This window comes from Stegostoma tigrinum, chromosome 9, assembly GCF_030684315.1.
Source record: "Stegostoma tigrinum isolate sSteTig4 chromosome 9, sSteTig4.hap1, whole genome shotgun sequence".
In the NCBI taxonomy this organism is placed as follows: domain Eukaryota; kingdom Metazoa; phylum Chordata; class Chondrichthyes; order Orectolobiformes; family Stegostomatidae; genus Stegostoma; species Stegostoma tigrinum.
Window position 1 is genome coordinate 98,834,640 of NC_081362.1, and position 23,960 is coordinate 98,858,599.

The 23,960-nt window shown below is 45.6% G+C and overlaps 1 protein-coding gene across 3 annotated transcripts; it reads right to left on the bottom strand.

Moving 5' to 3' along the window:
- Positions 1 to 40: 40 nt before the first annotated feature.
- fdft1 (farnesyl-diphosphate farnesyltransferase 1) lies at positions 41 to 23,557 on the bottom strand. Of its 3 annotated transcripts, none has more exons than XM_048536143.2 (8): positions 22,493 to 23,557; positions 13,723 to 13,820; positions 13,241 to 13,424; positions 12,963 to 13,091; positions 12,359 to 12,550; positions 11,732 to 11,908; positions 11,445 to 11,597; positions 41 to 1,143 (listed from the first exon to the last, which is right to left on the bottom strand). In XM_048536143.2, the coding sequence occupies exons 1-8, from the start codon at positions 22,583 to 22,585 to the stop codon at positions 928 to 930; spliced, it is 1,242 nt and encodes a 413-aa protein (XP_048392100.1). In that variant the 5' UTR covers positions 22,586 to 23,557; the 3' UTR covers positions 41 to 927. The 3 variants fall into 3 exon arrangements, with proteins under 3 accessions (XP_048392100.1, XP_048392099.1, XP_048392098.1); XM_048536142.2 differs by having other exon boundaries at positions 22,484 to 23,557; XM_048536141.2 differs by lacking the exon at positions 22,493 to 23,557 and adding an exon at positions 14,857 to 15,527.
- Positions 23,558 to 23,960: the final 403 nt, after the last annotated feature.

Genomic DNA, 23,960 nt, shown 5'->3' on the forward strand with positions numbered 1-23,960 from the left:
ATGCCAAACTCTAGAGGCAGTGAATCTGTATAAACACACAGACATTTGTAGTAATTTATTGAATTAACAACAAGCAATCTGATGATCAACAAGGGAATGACAAAGGACAAATACCAGAAACAGTAGCTTTCCTCAGTCAGCTGTTGAGGCCCCTCACAAACACCAAGATTGAAGGAGGTTAGGGGGAGAGAAGGGGTGACACTTGGACACGGACCTTCACAGCAGTGGAACGAGGGGTTCTGCATGGTCCCACACAAAACTCTCGTGGATTTTGAGGGTGGGGGTCACAGAGACACCAATTCTGACACCCCCAGGACAGGTACAGCACGAGGTTAGATACAGACTGAAGCTTATTCTACTCTTTTAAACTGAATGTAAAGCTCCCTGTATACTGTCCCCAGCAAATACTCCCAGGTTAGGTGCAGCATGGGATTAGATACAGAGTAAGTCTCCCTCCAAACTGTCTCCATCAACCATTCCCAAGACAGGGGCAGCATAGATTTAGATACAGAGTAAAGCACCCTCTCTATTGTCACCATCAAACACTCCCAGGATTGGTACAGAGGCTCCAATTATATGGCTGAGGGCTAGGTATGCATCAGCGTATTCCAACCGAGTCTGTGTAAACTCATCCCATCCGAGACTTGCTGGCAATTGAGGAATCTTTCATGCTCTCCCTTTACCAATGTACTCGTTTGAACCTTGTGTCTGGCCACAGCACCCGGTGGGGTACAGGCTGGAGCTGCCCGCTTGCAGTCTAGAACTGAAGCTTTACTGCATTGATCTACGCAGAATGAATAACTCTCTTCAGCCTCACAGCGGAGCTATCTCCTGGAGTGAGTAACAGCACAAGTCACAAAACTCTCCTGTTCTTCTTCCCATTGTAGAATGAAAATTAGCGAGAGATTATAACAAAGGAAAAGCTGCTTAGTGCCCATGTACATACTCTTCTGAGCTGTGAGTCAGGGTCTGCCAGTATTGCCAACTAACCGCAGCCAAGAATACGGCTAAGGACAGGTAAATAGGTGAAAGATGACCACGGGACATTAGCTCCCCATCACACTGGCTGAGGGACTCCACTTTTACCACAATCTGCTGTGTTCTGGCTCCAGAGCTCCCCGCACCTGGAACTTTCTGTCCAATCTAGAAATGAGATAGAAAGGGAGAGACAGGTATGAGAACCCACACATTTGCAATGACATAGAATGTGGATGTGCTGGCTTCATAAGGTCAGATAGGCTGGAGGAATAGAAGGACACAGAGCAGAGAAATGTGAAATGATTCATTTTGGGCAGAAGGAAAGAGACAAGGTAAACTGAAGGGAGCAATTCCAAAGGAGGTACACCAGCAGAAACAATTGGACATGTTATGCTTACAAATAACTGAAGATAACAGGGCATGTTGAGAAAACGGTTAATATGGGGTACAGAGCTTAATGAGCAGAAAATGCTGGAAACACTCCTCAAAACCTAGCTTTTCCCACTACTGATAAAAGGTTATTGACCTGAAACATTAACTCGTTCTCTCCCTGGATGTGACAAATCGCACTTTATTTCCAGCACTGTGTTGTTATTATTTAAGATTCCCACTTTATACAAGATTCTGCTTTTATTTTTAAAAAATGACATATTACAAAAGTGAGGAAATTAATGAACCTTTCTAAAAGACTGGTTTGGCTTCAACTGAAATAATGGTCAATTCTAGGCCTCACAGTTTGGACAGGACGTGAAGGTGCACAAACAGTGCAGAAAAGATTCAGGAGACTGATTCCAGGGATGAGGGACTTCAGTAACACATTAAAGAAACTGAGGCTGTTTTCCCTACGGAAGGTCAAAAGGTGATCTAAAAGTGGTATTCAAAATTCTGAGGGATCTTGGGACAGAAGAGCCAAGGAAGAAACTGTTCCCACCGGTGGAAGTGTTGAGAACCAGTGGACGCAGATTTTAAGGTAACTGGTGACAAACCAAAGGAAAAGCATTCAACGCAGTGAGTGATCAGGGTCTGGCCTGCGCTGCCTGAAAGTGCAATCAAGGCAGATTCAATCATGGCTTTCAAACAGGAGCTGGGTCATTATCTGACTAGAAAAACACACAGGGTTACAGGGAGAAGGCAGGGGTGTTTGACTTGATCTTGCAGAGACCAGGCAAGAATTCAGCATACAAACAACGTCCTTTAGGAAAGGGAAACTGCCATGCTTACCTGGTCTGGCCTATATGTAACTCCAGGACTACAGCAATGTTGTTGTCGCTTAACTGCCCCCTGAAACGGCCTAACAAGCCATTCAGTTGTATCAATTGTTAAGTCTTTATAAAAAAGGAATGAAACTGGGTGGATTGTCTACCTTGCATCGACCTATGCACCAAAACAACAATGGCAAAGAGCAATCAATCCCGCAAAGTCCCACGTTCTCCATCTGAGGGCTAGTTCCAAAACTGGGAGAGCTGTCTTGCAGACTAAACAACTAACAGCCTGACATAGTCATACATTCCAGACAATGTCCCAGACACCACCATAACCTTCCCTGGAAACATCCTGTCCCACCAGAAGTACAGGAGCAGCAGAGATTGCAGCATAGTGGTACACAGTCGGGATGGGGTTGCCCCGGGACTTCTCAACATTGAATTCAGACTCCACGGAGTCTCACGGCATCAGATTAAACACAGACAAGGAAATCTCCTGTTGATTACCATGTACTGTTCTCTACTGGCTGATGAATGAGCCCTCCTAAGTGTTGAACAGCACTTGGCTTCAGGGGTTCAATTGCCTACTCCTGTTCATAATTCTTAGCTTCTTGTATTTTCATTCTTGAAATGTATCTAGGAGAGCTTTGTAAGCCAGCACGTAGAAAGTCTGACAAGATAAGGGGAAGCGTTATACATAATTTTAAGGATCAATGCAGGACAAATGGTAGATATTGAGGCTGTTTTCATTAGAGAGAAGAAGGTTGAGAGGTGACTTAATTGAAACATATAAGATAATCAGAGGGTTAGATAGGGTGGATAGGGAGAGCCTTTTTCCTAGGATGGTGACGGTGAGCACGAGGGGGGCATAGCTTTAAATTGTGGGGTGAAAGATATAGGACAGATGTCAGAGGTAGTTTCTTTACTCAGAGAGTAGTAAGGGTATGGAACACTTTGCCTGCAACGGGAGTAGATTCGCCTACTTTAGGTACATTTAAGTCGTCATTGGATGAGCATATGGACATACATGGAATAGTGTAGGTTAGATGGGCTTCAGATCGGTATGACAGGTTGGCACAACATCGAAAGCCGAAGGGCCTGTACTGTGCTGTAATGTTCTATGATCTATATGTCAGTGAGGGACCATTTCACTCACATCATAATGACCGTAATTTAGTTAGCTTTCAGGTCGTCATGGAAAAGAACAAATGTGGACCAGAAGTAAAGGTCCTGAAAGGTTTGGGGAAGGCTGATTTTAATATAATAAGATAGGGTCTGGCCAAATTGGAGCAGAACCAGCTATTTAGAGGAAATCTACATCAGTACATTTGATAAGGTTCCCCATGGTAGGCTCATTCAGAAGGTCAGGAGGAATGGGATACAGGGGAACTTAGCTGTCTAGATACAGAATTGGCTGGCCAACAGAAGGCAGCGAGTGGTAGTAGAAGGAAAATATTCTGCCTGGAAGTCAGTGGTGAGTGGTGTTCCACAGGGCTCTGTCCTTGGGCCTCTACTGTTTGTAATTTTTATTAATGACTTGGATGAGGGGATTGAAGGATGGGTCAGCAAGTTTGCAGATGACACAAAGGTTGGAGGTGTTGTTGACAGTATAGAGGGCTGTTGTAGGCTGCAGCGGGACATTGACAGGATGCAGAGATGGACTGAGAGGTGGCAGATGGAATTCAACCTGGATAAATGCGAGGTGATGCATTTTGGAAGGTCGAATTTGTAAGGTGAGTACAGGATTAAGGATAGGATTCTCGGCAGTGTGGAGGAACAGAGGGATCTTGGTGTGCAGATACATAGATCCCTTAAAATGGCCACCCAAGTGGACAGGGTTGTTAAGAAAGCATATGGTGTTTTGGCTTTCATTAACAGGGGGATTGAGTTTAAGAGTCGTGAGATCTTGTTGCAGCTCTATAAAACTTTGGTTAGACTGCACTTGGAATACTGCGTCCAGTTCTGGTCGCCCTATTATAGGAAAGATGTGGATGCTTTGGAGAGGGTTCAGAGGAGGTTTACCAGGATGCTGCCTGGTCTGGAGGGCTTATCTTATGAAGAGAGGTTGACTGAGCTCGGACTTTTTTCATTGGAGAAAAGGAGGAGGAGAGGGGACCTAATTGAGGTATACAAGATAATGAGAGGCATAGATAGAGTTGAAAGCCAGAGACTATTTCCCAGGGCAGAAATGGCTAACACGAGGGGTCATAGTTTTAAGCTGGTTGGAGGAAGGTAGAGAGGGGATGTCAGAGGCGGGTTCTTTACACAGAGAGTTGTGAGAGCATGGAATGCGTTGCCAGCAGCAGTTGTGGAAGCAAGGTCATTGGGGTCATTTAAGGGACTGCTGGACATGCATATGGTCACAGAAATTTGAGGGTGCATACATGAGGATCAATGGTCGGCACAACATCGTGGGCTGAAGGGCCTGTTCTGTGCTGTACCGTTCTATGTTCTAGTACAGTGAAGGTCATTCAAGAAGGAAACTGAGAGAAGAGAGGGACAACAAGTTCCCACAAATGTGAACAGTGGCTCCAACAAGTCCACAGAGCTTTGGATGTCAAAGATTCCACAGAATCGGCTAAGGAAAGTAAAAGGCAGCTTATGGCAGATACTGAAGACTTAAAACAGAAGTTATTCGAGAGGGGTATAGAAAGTTCCGGGGGGATGCTTAAAAATGAAATTAGGCGGACAATGAGAGGAAATGAAAAAAAAACTGGCAGGTAACATTGAGAAAAAGTGAAGGCATTTTATAAGTATCTCAGAGGGAAAAGAATAACCAGGGAAAGAATCCCATTTGGGATCAGTGGAACAAGAAAATGTAGGTGAGGTTTGAAAGGAGTACATTCTGTCCATATTCATTGTAGAGAAGGAAAATGTGGGTGTAGAAATCAAGAATGGGCTGTGATATATTTAAACAATTAACAGTGAGAGGCAGAGATAATGGGAACGGCAAATGCTGGAGAATCCGAGATAACAAAGTGTGGAGCTGGATGAACACAGCAGGCCAAGCAGCATCTCAGGAGCACAAAAGTTGATGTTTCAGGCCTAGACCCTTCAGAGAGGGGGATGGGGAGAGGATTCTGGAATAAATAGGGAGAGAGGAGGAGGCGGACCGAAGATGGAGGGAAAAGAAGATAGATGGAGAGGAGAGTATAGGTGGGGAAGTAGGGAGGGGATATGTCAGTCCAGGGAGGACGGACAGGTCAAGGAGGTGGGATGAGGTTAGTAGGTAGGAAATGGAGGTGCGGCTTGAGGTGGGAGGAGGGGATAGGTGAGAGGAGGTTCCTACCTACTACCTCATCCCGCCTCCTTGACCTGTCCATCTTCCCTGGATTGACCTATCCCCTCCCTACCTCCCCACCTATACTCTCCTCTCCACCTATCTTCTTTTCCCTCCATCTTCGATCCGCCCCCGCCCACCCTATTTATTCCAGTTCCCTCTCCCCATCCCCCTCTCTGATGAAGGGTCTAGGCCTGAAACGTCAGCTTTCATGCTCCTGAGATGCTGCTTGGCCTGCTGTGTTCATCCAGCCTCACACTTTGTTATCTTGGATTCTCCAGCATCTGCAGTTCCCATTATCTCAGGCCAAGCAACATCTTAGGAGCACAAAAGCTGACGTTTCGAGCCAGGACCCTTTGGACTCTTAACATTGAGAGGCAGGAGGTTTTGGCAAGTTTGAAAGGGAATAAATCCCCAGTCCCAGATGAGGTGTATAGCAGACTGCTATGGGAGGTAAAGGATGGGATTGCAAGGGTCTGATAATAATTTTCAAATCCTCTCTGGCTACAGCAGGGGTACCAGGGAGCTGAAGCACAGCTAATATGATACCATTATTCAAGAAAAGTGGTAGGGATAAACCAGGATACTACAAGACAATGAGTTTAACATTAGTGGTAGCAACGCAATTGGAAAAAAATTCTAAGGGACAAAAGTGGAGTGGCAAGGATTAGTCGAAGACAGGCAGCATGGCTTTGTCAGGAGATCATGCCTAACAAATTAGAATTATTTTCAAAGAAGGTAATCAGGTTTGTAGATGTGGATTAATGCAGTTGAAGTAGTTTATATGGATTTCAGCAAAGTCACTGACAAGGTCCCACATGAGAGACTGATAAAGAAGATAACAACACATGGGATTCAGGGAAATTTGACAAATTGAATCCAAAATTATGTTCATGGCAGAAGGCAGAGGTCGGTGATCAAAGGTTATTTTTACAACTGGAAGCCTGTGTCCAGTGGCATAGCACTATGTTTGGTCAGGATCCTTTGCTGTTTGTTGTGTACATTAATGATCTAGGCAACAATCTAGAAAGTATGGTCAGTACCAATGATCACACAATATTCAGCGCCATTCATGGCTCCTCAGATACTGAAACAATCCATATCCAAATACAGCAAGACCTGGATAATATGCAGGCATGGATTAACAAGTGGCAAGTAACATTCACGGGATAGAGAGGGAGGTAAAAGGGGTGGAGGAGTTGCATTACTGGTCAAAGACGATATCACAGCTGTGCTGAAGGAGGGCGCTACAGAGGACTTGAGCAGTGAGTCAATATGGGCAGAGCTCAGAAATAGGAAGGATGCAGTAACAGTGTTGGGGCTATACTACAGGCCTCCCAACAGTGAGTGTGAGATAGAGGCACAAATATGTAGACAAATTATGGAGAGATGTAGGAGCAACAGGGTGGGTGATGGGAGATTCTATTTTTCCCAACATTGACTGGGATTCACTTAGTGTTAGGGGTTTAGATGGAGCAGAATTTGTAAGGAGCATTCAGGAGGGTTTGAGAGGAGTATGTAAATAGTCCAACTCAGGAAGGGGCCATACTGGACACAAGGAGATTCTGTGTTATACACCTCAGACCACCTGACCCTTTGCGTTCATCATCAGCTGTCTGCCTACTCTTCCCCTTAGTCACACTGACTTCATTATCTAGTTCCTTACAGGCTTTAGTTACTATCTCCGTACTGTCCACTAACCTCCTCATTTGGTTCCCATCCCTCTGCCACAGTAGTTTAAATCTGTTGGGGAGGGGTGGGGTAAACAATTTCTAAATTCCGTGTTATGCTCCTGTTGCTCAATGTGAGAGCTCAGGGACGCGGCTGATATCCTTGACTACTACTCGTGCAGGAAGTGGGTCCAGCTGCAGCTCTTGTTAGACTGCTTGTGGCTCTGGAGCTGCGGATGGACTCACTTTGAAGCATACGCAATGCTGAGGGGGTCGTGGATAGCATGTTTAGCGAATTGGTCACACCACTGATTAGGATTGCTGAGGGAGAAAGGGAATGGGTTACCAAAAGGCAGAGAAAGAGCAGGAAGGCAGTGCAGGCGTCCCCTGTGGTCATCTCCCTCCAAAACAGGTATACTGTTTTGGATACTGTTGGAGGAGAAGGCTCACCAAGGGAAGGTAGCAGTAGCCAAGTTCATGGCACTGTGGCTGGCTCTGCTGTACAGAAGGGCGGGAAAAAGAGTGGAAGGGCTATAGTCATAGGGGATTCGATTGTAAGGGGAATAGATAGGGAGTTCTGTGGTGGAAAATGAAACTCTCAAATGGTATGTTGCCTCCCAGGTGCACGGATCAGGGATGTCTCAGATCGACTGCAGGACATTCTGAAGGGGGAGGGTGAACAGCCAGTTGTCATGGTGCATATAGGCACCAATGATATGGGTAATAAACAGGATGAGGTCCTACAAGCAGAATTTAGGGAGTTAGGAGCCAAGTTAAAAGGTAGGACCTCAGAAGTAGTAATGTCAGGATTGCTACCAGTGCCACGTGCTAGTCAGAGTGGAAATGAAAGAATAGGTAGCATAAACGAGTGGCTTGAGAGAAGGTGCAGGAGGGAGGGGTTCAGATTTTTGGAACACTGGGACCGGTTCTGGGAGAGGTGGGACTATTACACATCAGACGGTCTACACCCGGGCAGTGACTAAGGGGAAGAGCAGGCAGACAGCAGATGATGAACACAAAGGGACAGGTGGTCTTAGGTGCATTTGTTTTAATGCGAGAAGTGTAGTAGGTAAGGCAGATGAACTTAGGGCTTGGATTAGTACCTGGGAGTACATTGTTATTGATCTTATTGAGGCTTGGTTGAGGGAAGGGCAAGATTGGCAACTAAATATCCCAGGATATAGATGCTCCAGGCGGGATAGAGTGGGAGGTAAAAGGGGTGGAGGAGTTGCATTACTGGTCAAAGATGATATCACAGCTGTGCTGAAGGAGGGCACTGTAGAAAGCTCGAGCAGTGAGTCAATATGGGCAGAGCTCAGAAATAGGAAGGGTGCAGTAACAATGTTGGGGCTGCACTACAGGCCTCCCAACAGCGAGCGTGAGAAAGAAGTACAAATACGTAGACAGATTATGGAAAGATGTAGGAGCAACAGGGTGATGGTGGTGGGAGATTGTAATTTTCCCAACACTGACTGGGATTCACTTCACGTTAAGGATTTAGATGGAGGAGAATTTGTCAGGAGCATCCAGGAGGGTTTTCTCGAGCAGTATGTAAATAGCCCAACTCAGCGAGGGGCCATACTGGACCTGGAGTTGGAGAATGAGCCCGGCCAGGTGGTTGAAGTTTCACTGGGGGATTACTTTGCGAATTGTGATCAAAATTCTGTACGTTTTAGAATACTCATGGACAAAGACGAGAGTGGTCCTAAAGGAAGAGTGCTAAATTGGGGGAAGGCCAACTATAGCAAAATTCAACAGGAGTTGGGGAATGTGGATTGTGAGTAGCTGTTTGAGGGTAAATCCACGTTTGATATGTGGGAGGCTTTTAAACAGAGGTTGATTAGAGTGCAGGACAGACATGTCCCTGTGAAAATGAGGGATAGAAAAGGCAAGAAAAGGGAACCATGGATGACAGGTGAAATTGTGAGACTGTCAAAGAGGAAAAAGGAAGCATGCATGAGGTCTAGGTTACCGAAAACAGATGAAGCTTTGGAAGAATATCAGAAAGTAGGACCAATCTGAAAATGAGGAATTAAGAGGGCTAGAAGGAGCCTTGAAATAGCTTTACCAAACAGGGTTAAGAAAAATCCCAAAGTCTTTATTCATACAAAAGGAGCAAGAGCGTAAATAGAGAAATGGTTGGCCCACTCAAGGACAAAAGAGGGAAGTTATGTGAGGAGTCAGAGAAAATGAGAAATTCTTAATGAGCACTTTGTGTCAGTATTCACTGAGGAGAGGGACATGACGGATGTTGAGGTTAGGGATAGATGTTTGATTACTCTAGGTCAAGTCGGCATAAGGAGGGGGAAAGTGTTGGGTATTCTAAAAGGCATTAAGGTGGACAAGTCCCCAGGCCTGGATGGAATCTATCCCAGGTTACTGAGGGAAGCGAAAGAGGAAATAGCCGGGGCCTTAACAGATACCTTTGCAGCGTCCTTAGACACGGGTGAGGTCCCGGAGGACCGGAGACTTGCTAATGTTGTCCCCTTGTTAAAGAAGGGTAACAAGAATAATCCAGGTAATTATAGACCCGTGAGCCTGACATCATGGATGGGGAAGCTGCTGGAGAAGGGTAGGATCTATTTACATTTGGAAGAAAATGGGCTTATTAGTGACAGACAACATGGTTTTGTGCAGGGAAGGTCATGTCTTACCAACTTGATAGAATTCTTTGAGGAAGTGACAAAGTTGATAGATGAGGGAAGGGCTGTAGATGTCAGCTACATGGACTTCAGTAAGGCATTTGATAAGGTTCGCCATGGTAGGCTGATGGAGAAAGTGAAGTCACATGGGGTCCAGGGTGTGCTAGCTAGATGGATAGAGAACTGGCTGGGCAACAGGAGACAGAGAGTTGTAGTGGAAGGGAGTTTCTCAAAATGGAAAACTGTGATCAGTGGTGTTCCACAGGGATCCGTGTTGGGACCACTGTTGTTTGTGATATAGATAAATGATCTGGAGGAAGGTATAGATGGTCTGATTAGCAAGTTTGCAGATGACACTAAGATTGGTGGAGCAGCAGATAGTGAAGGAGACTGTCAGAGAATGCAGCAGAATACAGATAGATTGGAGAGTTGGGCGGAGAAATGGCAGATGAAGTTCAATCCAGGCAAATGCAAGGTGATGCATTTTGGAAGATCCAATCCAAGCGCGAACTATGTAGTAAATGGAAATATTTCCCCTGGGGGAAATTGATACACAGAGAGATTTGGGTGTTCAGGTCCATTATACCCTGAAGGTGGCAACGCAGGTGGATTAGAGTGGTCAGGAAGGCATGCGGCACGCTTTCATTCATCGGACGGGGTATTGAGTGCAACAGTTGGCAGATCACGTTACAGTTGTATAGAACTTTGGTTCGATCAAATTTGGCATACAGCATACAGTTCTGGCTGCCACATTACCAAAAGGATGTGGATGCTTTGGAGAGGGTGCAGAGGAGTTCACCAGGATGTTGCCTGGTATGGAGGGTGCTAGCTATGAAGGGAGGTTGAGTAGATTAGGATTATTTACATTAGAAAGACGGAAGTTGAGGGCGACCTGATTGAGGTCTACAAAATCATGAGAGGTATAAACAGGGTGGATAGCAAGAAACTTTTTCCCCTGAGTGGGGGACTTAATTACTAGGGGTCACAATTTCAAGGTGTGAGTGGAAAAGTTTAAGGGAGATATGCGTGGAAAATTCTTTATGCAGAGGGTGGTGGGTGCCTGGAACGCATTGCTAACAGGTGGTAGAGGCGGGTATGATAGCATCATGTAAGGTGTGTCTAGACAGATACATGAATGGGCAGGGAGCAGAGGGATACAGATCCTTGGAAAATAGGCGACAGGTTTAGATAGAGGATCTGGATTGGCACAGGCTTGGAAGGCTGTAATTTTCTTTGTTCTTTGTTCACAAGAGGAAACATCCTCTCCACTTCCATCCTGTCAAAACCCCTCAGGATCTTGTATATTTCAATTAAGTCACCTTATATTCCTAACAAGGTGAATGGTCTGGCAGCATCTGTACAAAGGAAGCAGAGCTAATGTTTTGAGTCTGATGACTCTTCTTCATCAGAACACCTCACTCAAAACATTACCTTTGCTATTTTCCCACAAAAGCTGCCAAGCCTGCTCAGTTTCTCCAGCAATTTCTGTTTCTGTTACAGATCCCCAGCATCCACTGTTTTTTTAAATTTGTTTTAGTTTGGTATCCTCTGCTGTAACCATTGATGTATTCAGTAAAATTTTTCCCTTAGTCTCAGTTGCTGCGACATATTTAGTGACATTCCTCTGAGCCCATCCCCTGTTTGATCCTAGAGTGTTTTGTCAGATTCTCACCATTTGGGTATACTGCCGAATCATCCCTTTCACAGCTTCCATGTTAGTTGCCTCCAGCATTAGGGTGACAGCCTGACCTTTCCGGATCTTCACAACACCACGGAAAACCTGTGGGTTGTTATAACAAGCAGCCAGTGTGGCTATAGCCATCACCTGAAATAAAGGCCAAACAGTGAGACAAGTGCAGAATGGAAATGGACAGAAACACAGCACACAGACAGAATCAGGTCAATCCTATCAATAAAATTCTCTCCACTTACCATAGTATTTGATTGGGGAACACCTACCTGTGGAATCGCACAGAAGTTGAAGACACTCTGATTGTGAAGCCGGGATAAGTACCTGATGACATCTGGGACATGCTGCAGAGCATTTGTAATCAGCTCGTTCAAGCACTGCAGTGCTGCCTGAACATTTGAGGGTTTAGTGAAGTCAGACAGTTTCTCTGCATACTTGCTCCATACCTGAAAGACACAAGACCAACAACCCAGCAGCTGTTACAAGTACCACTGTGCACGAACAAAATGACAAAGTAAGTCATAAGGACCTGAAAAGTTAGGGCAGATGCCACGGAGGAGAAACAGGATCTAGCAAAGCTTTTGAAATAGATTAAGGAGAAAAGTGGTTTGGGGCTGGTTGGGTGAGCTGTCAGAACGTTGAACTGATTTTGAATTAAATTAGCTTTATTGTCACATGTTGTAGAAGTAACCTCCAAATCTCCAGAATTGTAATAACAAAGTGGAATGGATGAAGTTAGAGTAGGCTTCATGGAAAAAAGCCAACTGGCTTTACCTGCATTCTACATCCAAAGGCAGTAGTCTTCGAAGGGCATGCACACATTGATGGATGGATGGATCGTGAGCAGTCCATGTCGACATCATCCCTGCTCTCCAGCTGACTAAGGCTGCACTTACCTCCTGTGGCCAGAACTCCCGACCTTCCTGTTGGTCCTCCAGGTAATCCCGAATGATGTTGGTTTTCTGCAGGAAGAGCCCCATGGAGTTGGCCAGTTCCGTGTCCTGCCCAACAACTGGATCCTCAAGTTCAGAGGCCGAGAACAGACGGGACAGGCCGATTCCCACCAGTCCTGCCACGTAGTGACAGTACTGAAAGCAGATGTGTGGAAAGAATGTCAGTGATGGTTAAAACTCAAACACATCATCACCACACAGTCAACCATTCCCAGGAACAATCTGAAGTAACTCAGAATTGATAAAACCGGAGAAGTAAGCAATTTGGTCCTTTGAGCTTGCTCTGCCATTTAATAAATCAGACCTCAACTTTATTTTCCCCTTCCTGCACTCTGCCCATATCCCTCAATTCCCTTAATAACTAGGTAACTGTCAACTTAAGGTCAACATTCATATCTGAGGTCTAACTGGGAGCTCGGCAGACTGTTCCTAAGTGCAAACTTTGCTGAAAGGTCATACCACCCACAATCATACCCGACTCTAGACACACCACAAAGCCTGATCACGACACACAGCACCCACCAACAGTCAGATCATTTCTCCTTACCATGTCCCATTCTTTGATGGATCCGACCTTTTTTCCCAAAAACTCAGCCATGCCAGCTCCCATCTTGTGGCAGATATTTGCAATCACATCCTGGTAAACCTTGGCCAGTAAGCGGAATTCCAAGGATATCTGTTGCAAATAATGAGAGTCAAGGCTAGAATCAGAAATAGGTCAGAGGCAGAATTATAGCCCAATGAGACTGAGTGCATGTGGAACTCATGTCCCAGTGAGAATCAGAAACAATGTTTCCACCACATTCCTGACACAGGGATACATACCGATGGAAAATCCTCCAGCACCTGGCGGTCCTTCTCCCGACTCTGGCTGTACCTCCACTCAGGCTGGTACAAATAAGTGTGGAAGTTCTGTAACATTGGGATTTTCACCTCCAGGGGGATGGACATGTCATCTTCCACTGTGTCTAGAGCCCGCAACACCAGGTAAAAGATGCACACCGCTTGACTGCAGTGAAAGCACAACATAAGCACATGTTGCAGGCAAAGGCTCATCTTGGCTTCGGTTTCCTAAAACTTCCATCCTACCCCTGACCCCCTCACCTTGACCTATTCAATCCTCTCTCGCTGATGAAAACCACTTCACCCCACATTCTCTATCAGTCACTCCCCAAAAACCATCTAATCCACTACCCCAGCATCCTCACACTTCCATCTTTCTCATATTCTTCACCCCCTCACACCAATCCCCTGCTGCCCCACTAGCTGGGACTCACCGCTCCCACAGAGGCTAGCAGCCCTCTTACCGTAGATCACCGTCCAGTGCCTGAATGACAGCAGCAAAACTGCGGCTCGTCTGGTTCAGATAAACATAGCACTTTTTCAGGGTTTCACTCATCGAATCCTGGAAAACAGGCAGCGCATTAGATCACTGACTTAACTCTGTTACTCTCCACACTGAACCCACTTACTCATTCCTCATATTCTACCAAAGATCACAGATACCTACTTGGCAAACCCAGCAACAACATGTACGTACGTAAAACTTTTCTGAAGAAGAGTCATACTGAACTTAAAAAAAATTAACTCTCCTCGCTCAACAGACACTGCCAGATCTGTGTTTGCCCAGAATTCTCTTTATTTAAGGCTACATTATTTCAGGTGACTAAATATGTGGTGAAAGGCCTAGGTTTGAAAGAGCATCTGAAAAGAGAGTCAGCTCACAGTCGAAGCTTAATTGCTTAGCTACTTTAAGCTGAAGGCAAGCCTGTCCAAATGCACTCTACCTACCATCTGCAAAGACGATAGCAGCAGATACGTGGGAACACCACCACTACAAGTTCCCCTCCAAGCCAAACACCATCCTGCCTTAGAGCTAGATCACTGTCCTTTCATTGTTGCTGGATGAAAATCCTGGAATTCTTTTCACCAATATCACTATATGTGTATCAACATTACATGGACAGCTGTGGTTCAAGAACAACAACACTCACATCCAACAAAAAAAACACAAAAAGCATATATGGTTTTAACAAAAGATGAAATGCAGCAGAGGTGGAATCAGGGACTGTTTCCTCTGGTTTGGGAGTCAGCTTTCAGGATGGTACAGGTATGAAATCAAATAAAAACCGGGGCTGTAATAGTTTTATTTAATCATAGGCAGTGGCCAAGAGAGACAAAAACAATGCCCCAAGGTAAGGAGCTGTGGATACCAGTCCAGAACGAGGGGGCGCGTGCACCGAACCCCGACAACGAGGGGGCGCGCGCACCGAACCACGACAACGAGGGGGCGCGCGCTCTGAATCCCGACAACGAGGGGGCGCGCGCGTTCCGAACCCCGACAACGAGGGGGCGCGTGCTCCGAGCCCCGACAATGAGGGGGCGCGTGCTCCGAGCCCCGACAATGAGGGGGCGCAAACACTTGCTCACACTTCATATACCAGAGTGCCCGTTGTGAAGAATGATTTTCTCGGGTTTGCCATCTTTTCAACGTCTGTAAGTGCCACGAAAAGGGAGCGTCCACTGGATGCTGCTTGCTGGACACAGCACGAGAGGCATGGTGAGCAGTATTGCCGAGAGCGAGCCACTTGATGACATGGACAAATGGTGCACAGGAGAATGCGAGGTTGAGGAACAGCACTGCACCTAGAATCACACTGCATTGCTCGCATTGCTAACGGCCAGGCACTTCTGGCTGCACAGTACATGTTGGGGAGAAGTCCTTGCTGAAAAACACAGGCCTCCCTGCGAGTTCAGCTCCTGGCCTGTACAGAGGCACTCTGTACTTTTGTTTAAAGTTTTGTGGAATGAGCCAGTCAGAGGTCAGACACTCCCATCACAAACAGCCTGGAATCAATACCAGAAATAGCAGGCCTGCCACTCACGCAGACCACAACCAATTAGGCCACCCAGAGAGGCTGAGCCAGCCTGACAGTTTAGAGAGCCTCTGGTCTGTGATTATACGAGGAGTGTTTATCTCCGTGCCACGTGGTGTAAACACGTACTTCACTTATTACACAATTCGACAAGCTGTTCAACATCCATTGTGCAAATTTAATGACTTTGGATAAAAGAAGCAAACTGTAAATAACACAAGAACAGTTTGAGGTGCTGTAATTTACACTGATACGCACAGAGTAATACAAGAAGCATGAACACAGAGTGTTGAAGCAATCTCCTTCTAGGCCTTAAGTTTTCTTAAATACCATTAAATTTTATTTAATGTTAATATTAGTAAAAGATGACAGAAGAACAATGAATTATAGCAATATCAGACTGAGCAATGCATCACAAAGGATGTTGGTTACAGTAAAGCCAAGAAATTTGAACTATTTTGTACTAAAATGTAATGAATTATAATTTAAAACAGCATTTACAGTTTGCTATCCTTCCTTTCATCAGACCAGTATTGCACACCCTGTAGAACAATACAGCGCAGGAGGCCATTCTGCACTTCATTCCAAAGCCAGCTCTTTGGCTCTTTCCTGACTGTCCTGTATTTTTTCTCCCCTTTGAATACTTAGCTAATTTTCTTTGTAATGTTGCTGCTACATCTGCATTTTACACAGGGGATTCTGATCATAACAAGCTGTTGTCTGAAAATACATGCTTAACATTGCCTCTAGTTCTTTCACCAACAATTGTAAATCTGTATCCTCTGGTTACTGATCTCTCTGTCAATGTAAATAATTTCTTATCTAGTTTAGGTAAACTACTCATGATTTTAAACATGTCTGTCTATTAGTTTTCTTCATAATTAAATTTGCTTCAAGGAGAATAACCTTGGCCTCATGTAACCACCTCTCAACGTCCCACAGGGATCCTGGCAGAGAGAATCGAAATTCAGGGCAGTGGTCAAGTTAGGGCTGTATTGCAGATTGGTGTGAATCGCCTTCTCCCATGAGAGAACTACATGTTGACTGTCTGCATACAGACTGAAAGGAGAATTGGCTCTCAGCCTGATCACTCACAGGGCAGGAGCCTCAAGCACCTGGTGGGGAGGTGATGGATTAGCAATATTATTGCTCGACTATTAGTCCACAGGTGGAGGTAATGTTCTGCAGATCTGGATTTGAATCTGCCATGACAGTTGGCAAAATCTGAATTCGATAAAAAAAAGTACAGAATTTCAGAGTCTAGTGATGACTATGAAACCAGAGTCAATGGTTTACTAAAATCCTTTAGGGAGGAAACTACTGTCCTGACCTGGTCTGGGCTACATGTAACTCCAGACCACAGAAATGCAATTCAGTCTTAACTGCCTTCTGAAATGTCATGGCAAGCCACTCAGTTTTAATAACTGTCTGAAAGGAACAAAGGAATGAAAACAGGCAAGTCACTTAGCCTCGACCTAGGCACTGGAAAAGACAATGGCCAAAACAGCCCCGGCAACCCTGTAAAACTCTTTCCTTACTAACATCTGGGGGCTCGTGGAAAAAAGCAGGAGAGCTGTCCCACAGGCAAGTCAAGCAACAGCCTGAAATAGTCATACTCATACTCATACTAATGTAATCACACAGACACCACCACAACCAGCACCATCCCTGGACATGTCCAGTCTCTTCAGCAGCAGGAGCAGCAAGTAATCTGGATTTTCATGGCTTGCTGGCCGTTATTTCAAGGGATTTGGATTATAAGAGTAGGGAACTCTTACTGCAACTGTACTAGGTGCTGGTGAGACCACATCTGGAGTACTGTGTGCAGTTTTGGTCCCTTATTTAAGGAAAGATATCATTTAATTGAAGGGAGCGCAGAGAAGGTTCACTGGGATGATTACTTGAAATGGAAGGATAGTCTTATCCGCAAAGTCTAAACAGGTTGGGACTATACTCACAGGAGTATAGAAGAATGAGAGGTGATATCATTGAAATATATTGAATTCTTAAGAGGCACGACAGAGTAAATGCTGAGATGCTGTTTCCCCTCATAGGAGTGTCTTGGGCTGGAGGGTATATGCTCAAAACAAGGGGAAACCAATTTAAGTCTGAACAGAACAAAGTGAAGAACAGCCACAGAGAAGGTGCACGTAAAACGAGATCAACAGTAAATTTAAAATTTGAGAGGACCATTCAAAAGCTTAATAGCAATGGGGAAGAAGGTTTTCTTGAATTTATTTGTACATGTATACAACCTTCTACATCTTATGCCAACGGAAGAGGGTAGAAGACAGTAATGTCAGGGTGAGAAAGATCTTTGATTATGTTGGTTGCTTTTCTAAGGCAGCAGGAAGTATAGATGGAGTCAGTGAATCCATGCAGTGGGGAAGCAGGCTATTCAGTCAATACTGGCCCTCCGAAGACCATCCCACCCAGACTCACACCCTTACTCTAGCCCTGTTACCCTGCAATTTCTCATGGCCAATCCACCTAGCCTGCACATCTTTGGACTGTGGGAGGAAAGCAGAGCACATGGAGGAAACCCACACAGACACGGGGAGAGTGTGCAAACTACACACAGACAGTCGCCCCCAGGGTGGAATCGAATCCAGGTCCTTGGTGCTATGAGTCAGAAGTGCTAATCACTGAGCCACCATGCCACCCAGTCAATGGGTAGAAGGTTGATGATCCTACTGAACACTGGAACAGCCTTGAGGGGCCAAATAGCCTACTGCTTACTTCTATTTCTTATGGTCTTATGGTCTAAAAATCTTCATCTAGAAGTTCAGAGTGGATAATCCATCTCAGCCTTCCCCAAAGTTCCATAGCACAACAGATGCCAGCCATCAATTTGGTTCACTCCATGTAATACCATGCAACAGTCGGAAGCACTAGATAGTACAAAGGCTATGGGCCCTGACAACATTCTGGCAATAGTACCGAAGGCTCATGCTCCAGAACTTGCCGCTCCCCTAGCCAAGCTGTTCCGGTACAGTTACAACACTGGTATCTACCTGGCAATGTGGAAAATAGCGCAGATATGTGCTGTACACAAAAAGCAGGTTAAAACTAACTCAGCCAATTACTGCCCCATCAGTTTCCTCTTAATCATCAGAAAAGTGATGGAAGGTGTCAGTAACAGCGCTATCAAGCAGCGCCTGCTCAGCAACAATCTATCTGGTGATGCCCAGTTTGGGTTCCGCCAGGGCCACTCAGCTCCTGATCTCCTTGCAGCCTTGGTTCAAACATGGGCAAAAGAGCTGAATTCCAGAAGTGAGATCAAGGCTGCATTTGGCTGATCATGGCATCAATGAGTCTGAGCAAAACTGGGGTTAGTGAGAATCAAGAGAAAAACTCTCCACTGGTTTGATTTAATTTCACATGTACCCAAGTACAACAGTTCAGGAGTGCAGTGAAAAGTGTATAATGTCACCACACTTGGTGCCAACTCAGGTAAAAAGGTACCTAGGTACAGAATCCTAAGAACAAGGTAGAAAGAAAGTACAAATTTGAAAGTTAAACATTGCAGTAAATATAGTATAGTATAAGACATACTAAAGTTAAATGTCACACATTGCAGACCCTTTTAAGTAGAAAAATAAAGACGTAAAGCTGAAAGTTAAAAAATTACAGTCTTTCTTAAATGCTTAGCCATGGTGGGACTGCACTTTGAGGAATCACCCCGAGACCAGAAACTCATTGATTGGATTTATACTTGTTAAATAGGAAGGTGGTTGTGGTTGTTGGAGGTCAGTCATCTCAGCTCCAGGACATCTCTTCACGAGTTCCTCACTGGAGTATCCTAGTCCCAATCATCTTCAGCTGCTTCATCAATGACCTTCACACCTTCATAAGATCAGAAGTAAGGATGCTTGCTGCTGATTGCATAATGTTCAGCACCATTCATAACTCCTAGGATACTGAAGCAGTTCATATCCAAATGCAACAAGATCTGGACAATATCCAGACCTGGGATGACAACTGGCAAGTAACATTCATGCCATACAAATGCCAGGCAATGACCATCTTGAATAAAAAAAATCTAACCACTGCCCCTGACATTCAATGATGTTACCATCACTGAATCTCCACTATCAACATCCCAGGGGTGACCATTGACCAGAAGCTGAATGGGACTATCCATACGAATCACGTAGTTATAACAGCAGGTTGGAGACTGGGAATATTTTAGCAAGTAACACATCTGGGATAGTTTGCATGGCTTTGTCAGAGGAAGTTCATGCCTAATAAATGTGATTGAATTTTCGCGGAGTTGATAAGGTGTGTACATGAGGTTAGTGCAGTTGATGTGGTTGATTTGGATCTCAGGAGAGCTTTTGACAAGGTCAATACGGGAGACAGATGAAGATGATAAAACGCATGGGATCCAGGGTAACGTTGGAAGATGTATCTTAAATTGGCTTTGTGCCAGGAGACAGATGACGTTGACAAAAGGCTAATTGTGTGACTGCCAACCAACATTCAGTGGTATACTACAGTGATCGGTCCTAGGTCTCTTATTATTAACGACATACATAAATGATATAGATGAGGATGAAAATGAGAATGTCGGGTAGGGATGATAAATAAATTTGAAGAAGACATGAAGATTGGCAGGCTGGTTAATAGTGAGAAAGAATGTCTTGGATTGCATGAAGATATAGCCAGGTTGGTCAGATGGGAATTAATGCTGAAAGGTGTGAGGGGATGGATCACAGAAGAAGGAACAAGACAAGGGAGTACTCGATGAATGGCAGGTCATTAGGAAGCTCAAAGTAACAGAAGAATCCTGGGGTGCTTGTCCACACATCCCTGAGGGTGGCAGGGCAGGGTTGTGAAAATGAGGTGGTTACGTTGGATCTGTACAAAACTTTGATTAGACCACAGCTAGAGTACTGTGTGTAGTTCTAGTCAGGACACTAGTGATTGCACCGGAGGGGGTGCAGAGGAGACGCCATGATGTTGTTTGAGTTGGACTGTTTCCGCTATGAAAAGAGGCTGAATAAGCTTGGGTTGTTTTCTTCAGAGCAGAGAAGGCTGTGGCGGCACCTGATTAAGGCCTAAAATATTATGTGGGGCATGGAAAGAGTGAATAGAAAGCAGCTGTTCCCCTTAATTGAAGTGTCAATAATGAGGGGGCATTGCTTAAAGGTGAAGGGCAGCAGTTTGAGAGGGGATTTTGAGGAAAGCTGTGGTGGAATCTGGAATGCACTGCCTGACATGGTAGTTAAGGCAGGATACCTCACAACATTTAAAAAGTACTTGGATGAGCACTTGAGATGTCATCACATTCAAGGCCAAAGGCCAAGTGCTAGAAAATAGGATTAGTGTAGACAGGTCAGTGCAGACCTGAAGGGTTGAGTGGTTTCTTTCAAGCTGTATGACTCTATGACTATCACTCTGCCACTTCCTGGCTCCCCAGAGACTGTTGACCATCTACATGACACAAGACAGGAGTGTGATGGAATATTCCCCATTTGCCTGGCTGTATACAGCTTCAACAACAGTCAAGAGAACTGACACCACCCAGGACAAAGCAACCAACTTGACTGGCACAACATACACAAATATCTACCACATCCACCAGTGATACTCAGTTGGAGCAGGGTGTATCATCTACAAGATGCATTGCAGGACTTCATCAAAGCTCTGTAGACAGTACCTTCCAAACACCTGACCGCTCTCATTCCAGACGACACTGGCAGCAGATACATGAGAACACCACCACCTACAAGTTCCTTTCCAAGTCAATTTACGACTTATAACATTTTCACTGTACTCATTTGACAATAAAGCGAATGCAATTCAAGTTACTCACCACCCTGATTTGGAAATGTACTGCCATTTTTTCAGTGATGCTGGGTCAAAACCTTGGAACTCCTTCCTTCATAACACTGTGGATCCATGTGCAACACAGTAGTTCAAGGCAGCAGCTTATCATCACCTTCTAAAGGACAACTAGGGATGGGCAATAAATGTTGCCCAGCCAGCAACACCAATGTCCCATGAGTGAATAAAAAAAAACTACCTACATGTCACAGCCTGGTTTGGGGGAGAAAACACAGGGCCAGGAGATGGAATGACGAGACTGAAATTCTGTGTTTAATTCTGTGAAGAGATGGCTATCATTTGGGTTGCCAAACAGTTTATTTGTACAGTTTCACAGGAGTCAGTGCTAGGGCCTCAACTATTTACAATGTAAGCTGATGGCTGTTTAATGACTGTATTGTCATATTTGTTGTTGCTACTGATATAGGTAGAAAAGCAAATCGCAAACAGCTGCAAAGCATATAGACAGGTTGTGTAAATGAGTAAATAACGGAGTACAATCTAGGAAAATGTAAATTTGGTTATTTTGGCAGGAAGAATAGAAAAGCAAACTATTACTTAAATAGACAGAGTCTGAGGAATGCTCTCGCAGGCAGGCAGACAAATGGAACAAAAACAGAAGCTGCTGGAAAAACTCAGCAGGTCTGGCAGCATCTGTAAAGAAAAAATCAGAGTTAATGTTTCAGGTCTGGTGACCCTTTCTCAGAACTGAGCAGACAATGGAATACTGGCTTTTATTGCAAGGGCTATTGAGTACACACACCATCCCAATTTGGAAATATATCACCGTTCCTCCAGTGTCACTGGGTCAAAATCTTGGAACTCCTCTCCCTAATGACGGTGTGGTCTACCTACAGCATATGGACTGCAGCGGTTCAAGAGGGCAGCTCATCACCACCTTCTCAAGGGGCAGTACAATCCATAAAGAGAGAAGGAAGAAGGGAATACTGTCATAGGTTGGTGTTATATTTCCCAGCAGGGCATTTCCCTATGTCATTAAGTTCAATTGTGAGCACACAGATTTTTCTGTGTTGAATGGCAAGGGGTCAGGGTAAGGGTTTGAGGAAACCTTAAAATCGAGGTGTTGTCACACAATCCACACAACCCGCCCTCACTTTACCACTCCCCAGCTCCGGGCACAGACACCCACCCCTCACCCGGTACTGAGCACAGACACCCAAACCCCACCGTCTCCCCGGTACTGAGCACAGACACCCAAACCCCACCGTCTCCCCGGTACTGAGCACCGACACCCACAGTCTCCCCAGTACTGAGCACCGACACCCACCGTCTCCGCGGTACTGAGCAGACACCCAACAGACACCCACAGTCTCCCTGTTAACCAGACACAGGGCCTTCTTACCCCCTGTACCTCTAGGCTCCAGGTGCGGGCCCCTGGCCCCAGTTTGTATTTGATGAGGTTCAGGAGCTCCTCCGGGTGTCCAAGAGACTGGAGAAAATCCATGGGGACCACAGGCAGCCCTCTCCCACACTCGGGGACTCTCTCAGTCAGGATCACTTGCTCTCTCTGGGATCACAGTAGGATCACTATCTCTCTCAGGAATACACTGGGATCACTATCTCTCTCGGGATCACTCCAGCATCACTTATTCTCCGGGAACAGTCTCTATCTCGGGATCACACCAGGATCACTCACTCTCCAGGATCACACTCTCTTTCTCTCTCCAGATCACACCAGAACCACTGGGTCTCTTGGGATGACTCTCCAGAACTGATCTCTCTCTCTCTCTCACGATCACACCAGCATCGCTCGCCCTCTCTCCGGGATCACACCCAGATCACTCGCTCTCTTGGGATCACTTGCTGCCTCTCTCTCTGGGATCACAGCTTCTATTTCCTTCCAGTTGTTTTCTCTCTCACTCAGTATCTCTCCATTTATCCCTCTCTCCACTTTTTTTACTCTCTCCTCCCCTCCCTACCCCTGTCTCTTTCTCCCTATCCCTCTCTCCTTATCCCAATTCCCCTCGTCTCCCTATCCATCTCTCCGTCTCCCTATGTCCCTGTCTCTCCCCAACACTCTCTCCTTATCTCTTATTCCCCGCTCTCTATCCCTGTCTGTCTCCCTATCCTTCTCTCCTTATCCCTATTACCTCCCGTCTCCCTATCCCTATCCCTCTCTCCCTATGTCCCTGCCTCTCTCTCTCCCTATGTCCCGATGTCCCTGCCTCTCTCTCTCCCTATCCCTCTCCCTATGTCCCGATGTCCCTGCCTCTCTCTCTCTCCCTATCCCTCTCCCTATGTCCCTATGTCCCTGCCTCTCTCTCTCCCTATGTCCCTGCCTCTCTCTCTCCCTATGTCCCGATGTCCCTGCCTCTCTCTCCCTATCCCTCTCCCTATGTCCCTGCCTCTCTCTCTCCCTATGTCCCGATGTCCCTGCCTCCCTCTCCCTATCGCTTTCTCTGTCTCTGGTTCCCAGGGTAACCCGTTTCCTCGGACCAGCCGCTGGTATCCAATCAGAGCGCGGCATCGCTGTGACGTAAGGCCGCCCGTGGGAGATGGGCCAATTGAAAGCCTGTTTTCATCACGTCATCTCCGCCCCCTACCGTAAAGCTCACAGGAGAGGTATCATTTCGAAAAACACCAGAGAAGTCCAATAAGTATCAGTGATAATGGGAACTGCAGATGCTGGAGATTCCAAGATAATAAAATGTGAGGCTGGATGAACACAGCAGGCCAATCACATTTTATTATCAGAGAAGTCCAATTACGGTCCATCCACATCAATGTGAACTTTGATAACAAAGTGTGAGGCTGGATGAACACAGAAGGCCCAGCAGCATCTCAGGAGCACAAAAGCTGATGTTTCGGGCCTAGACCCT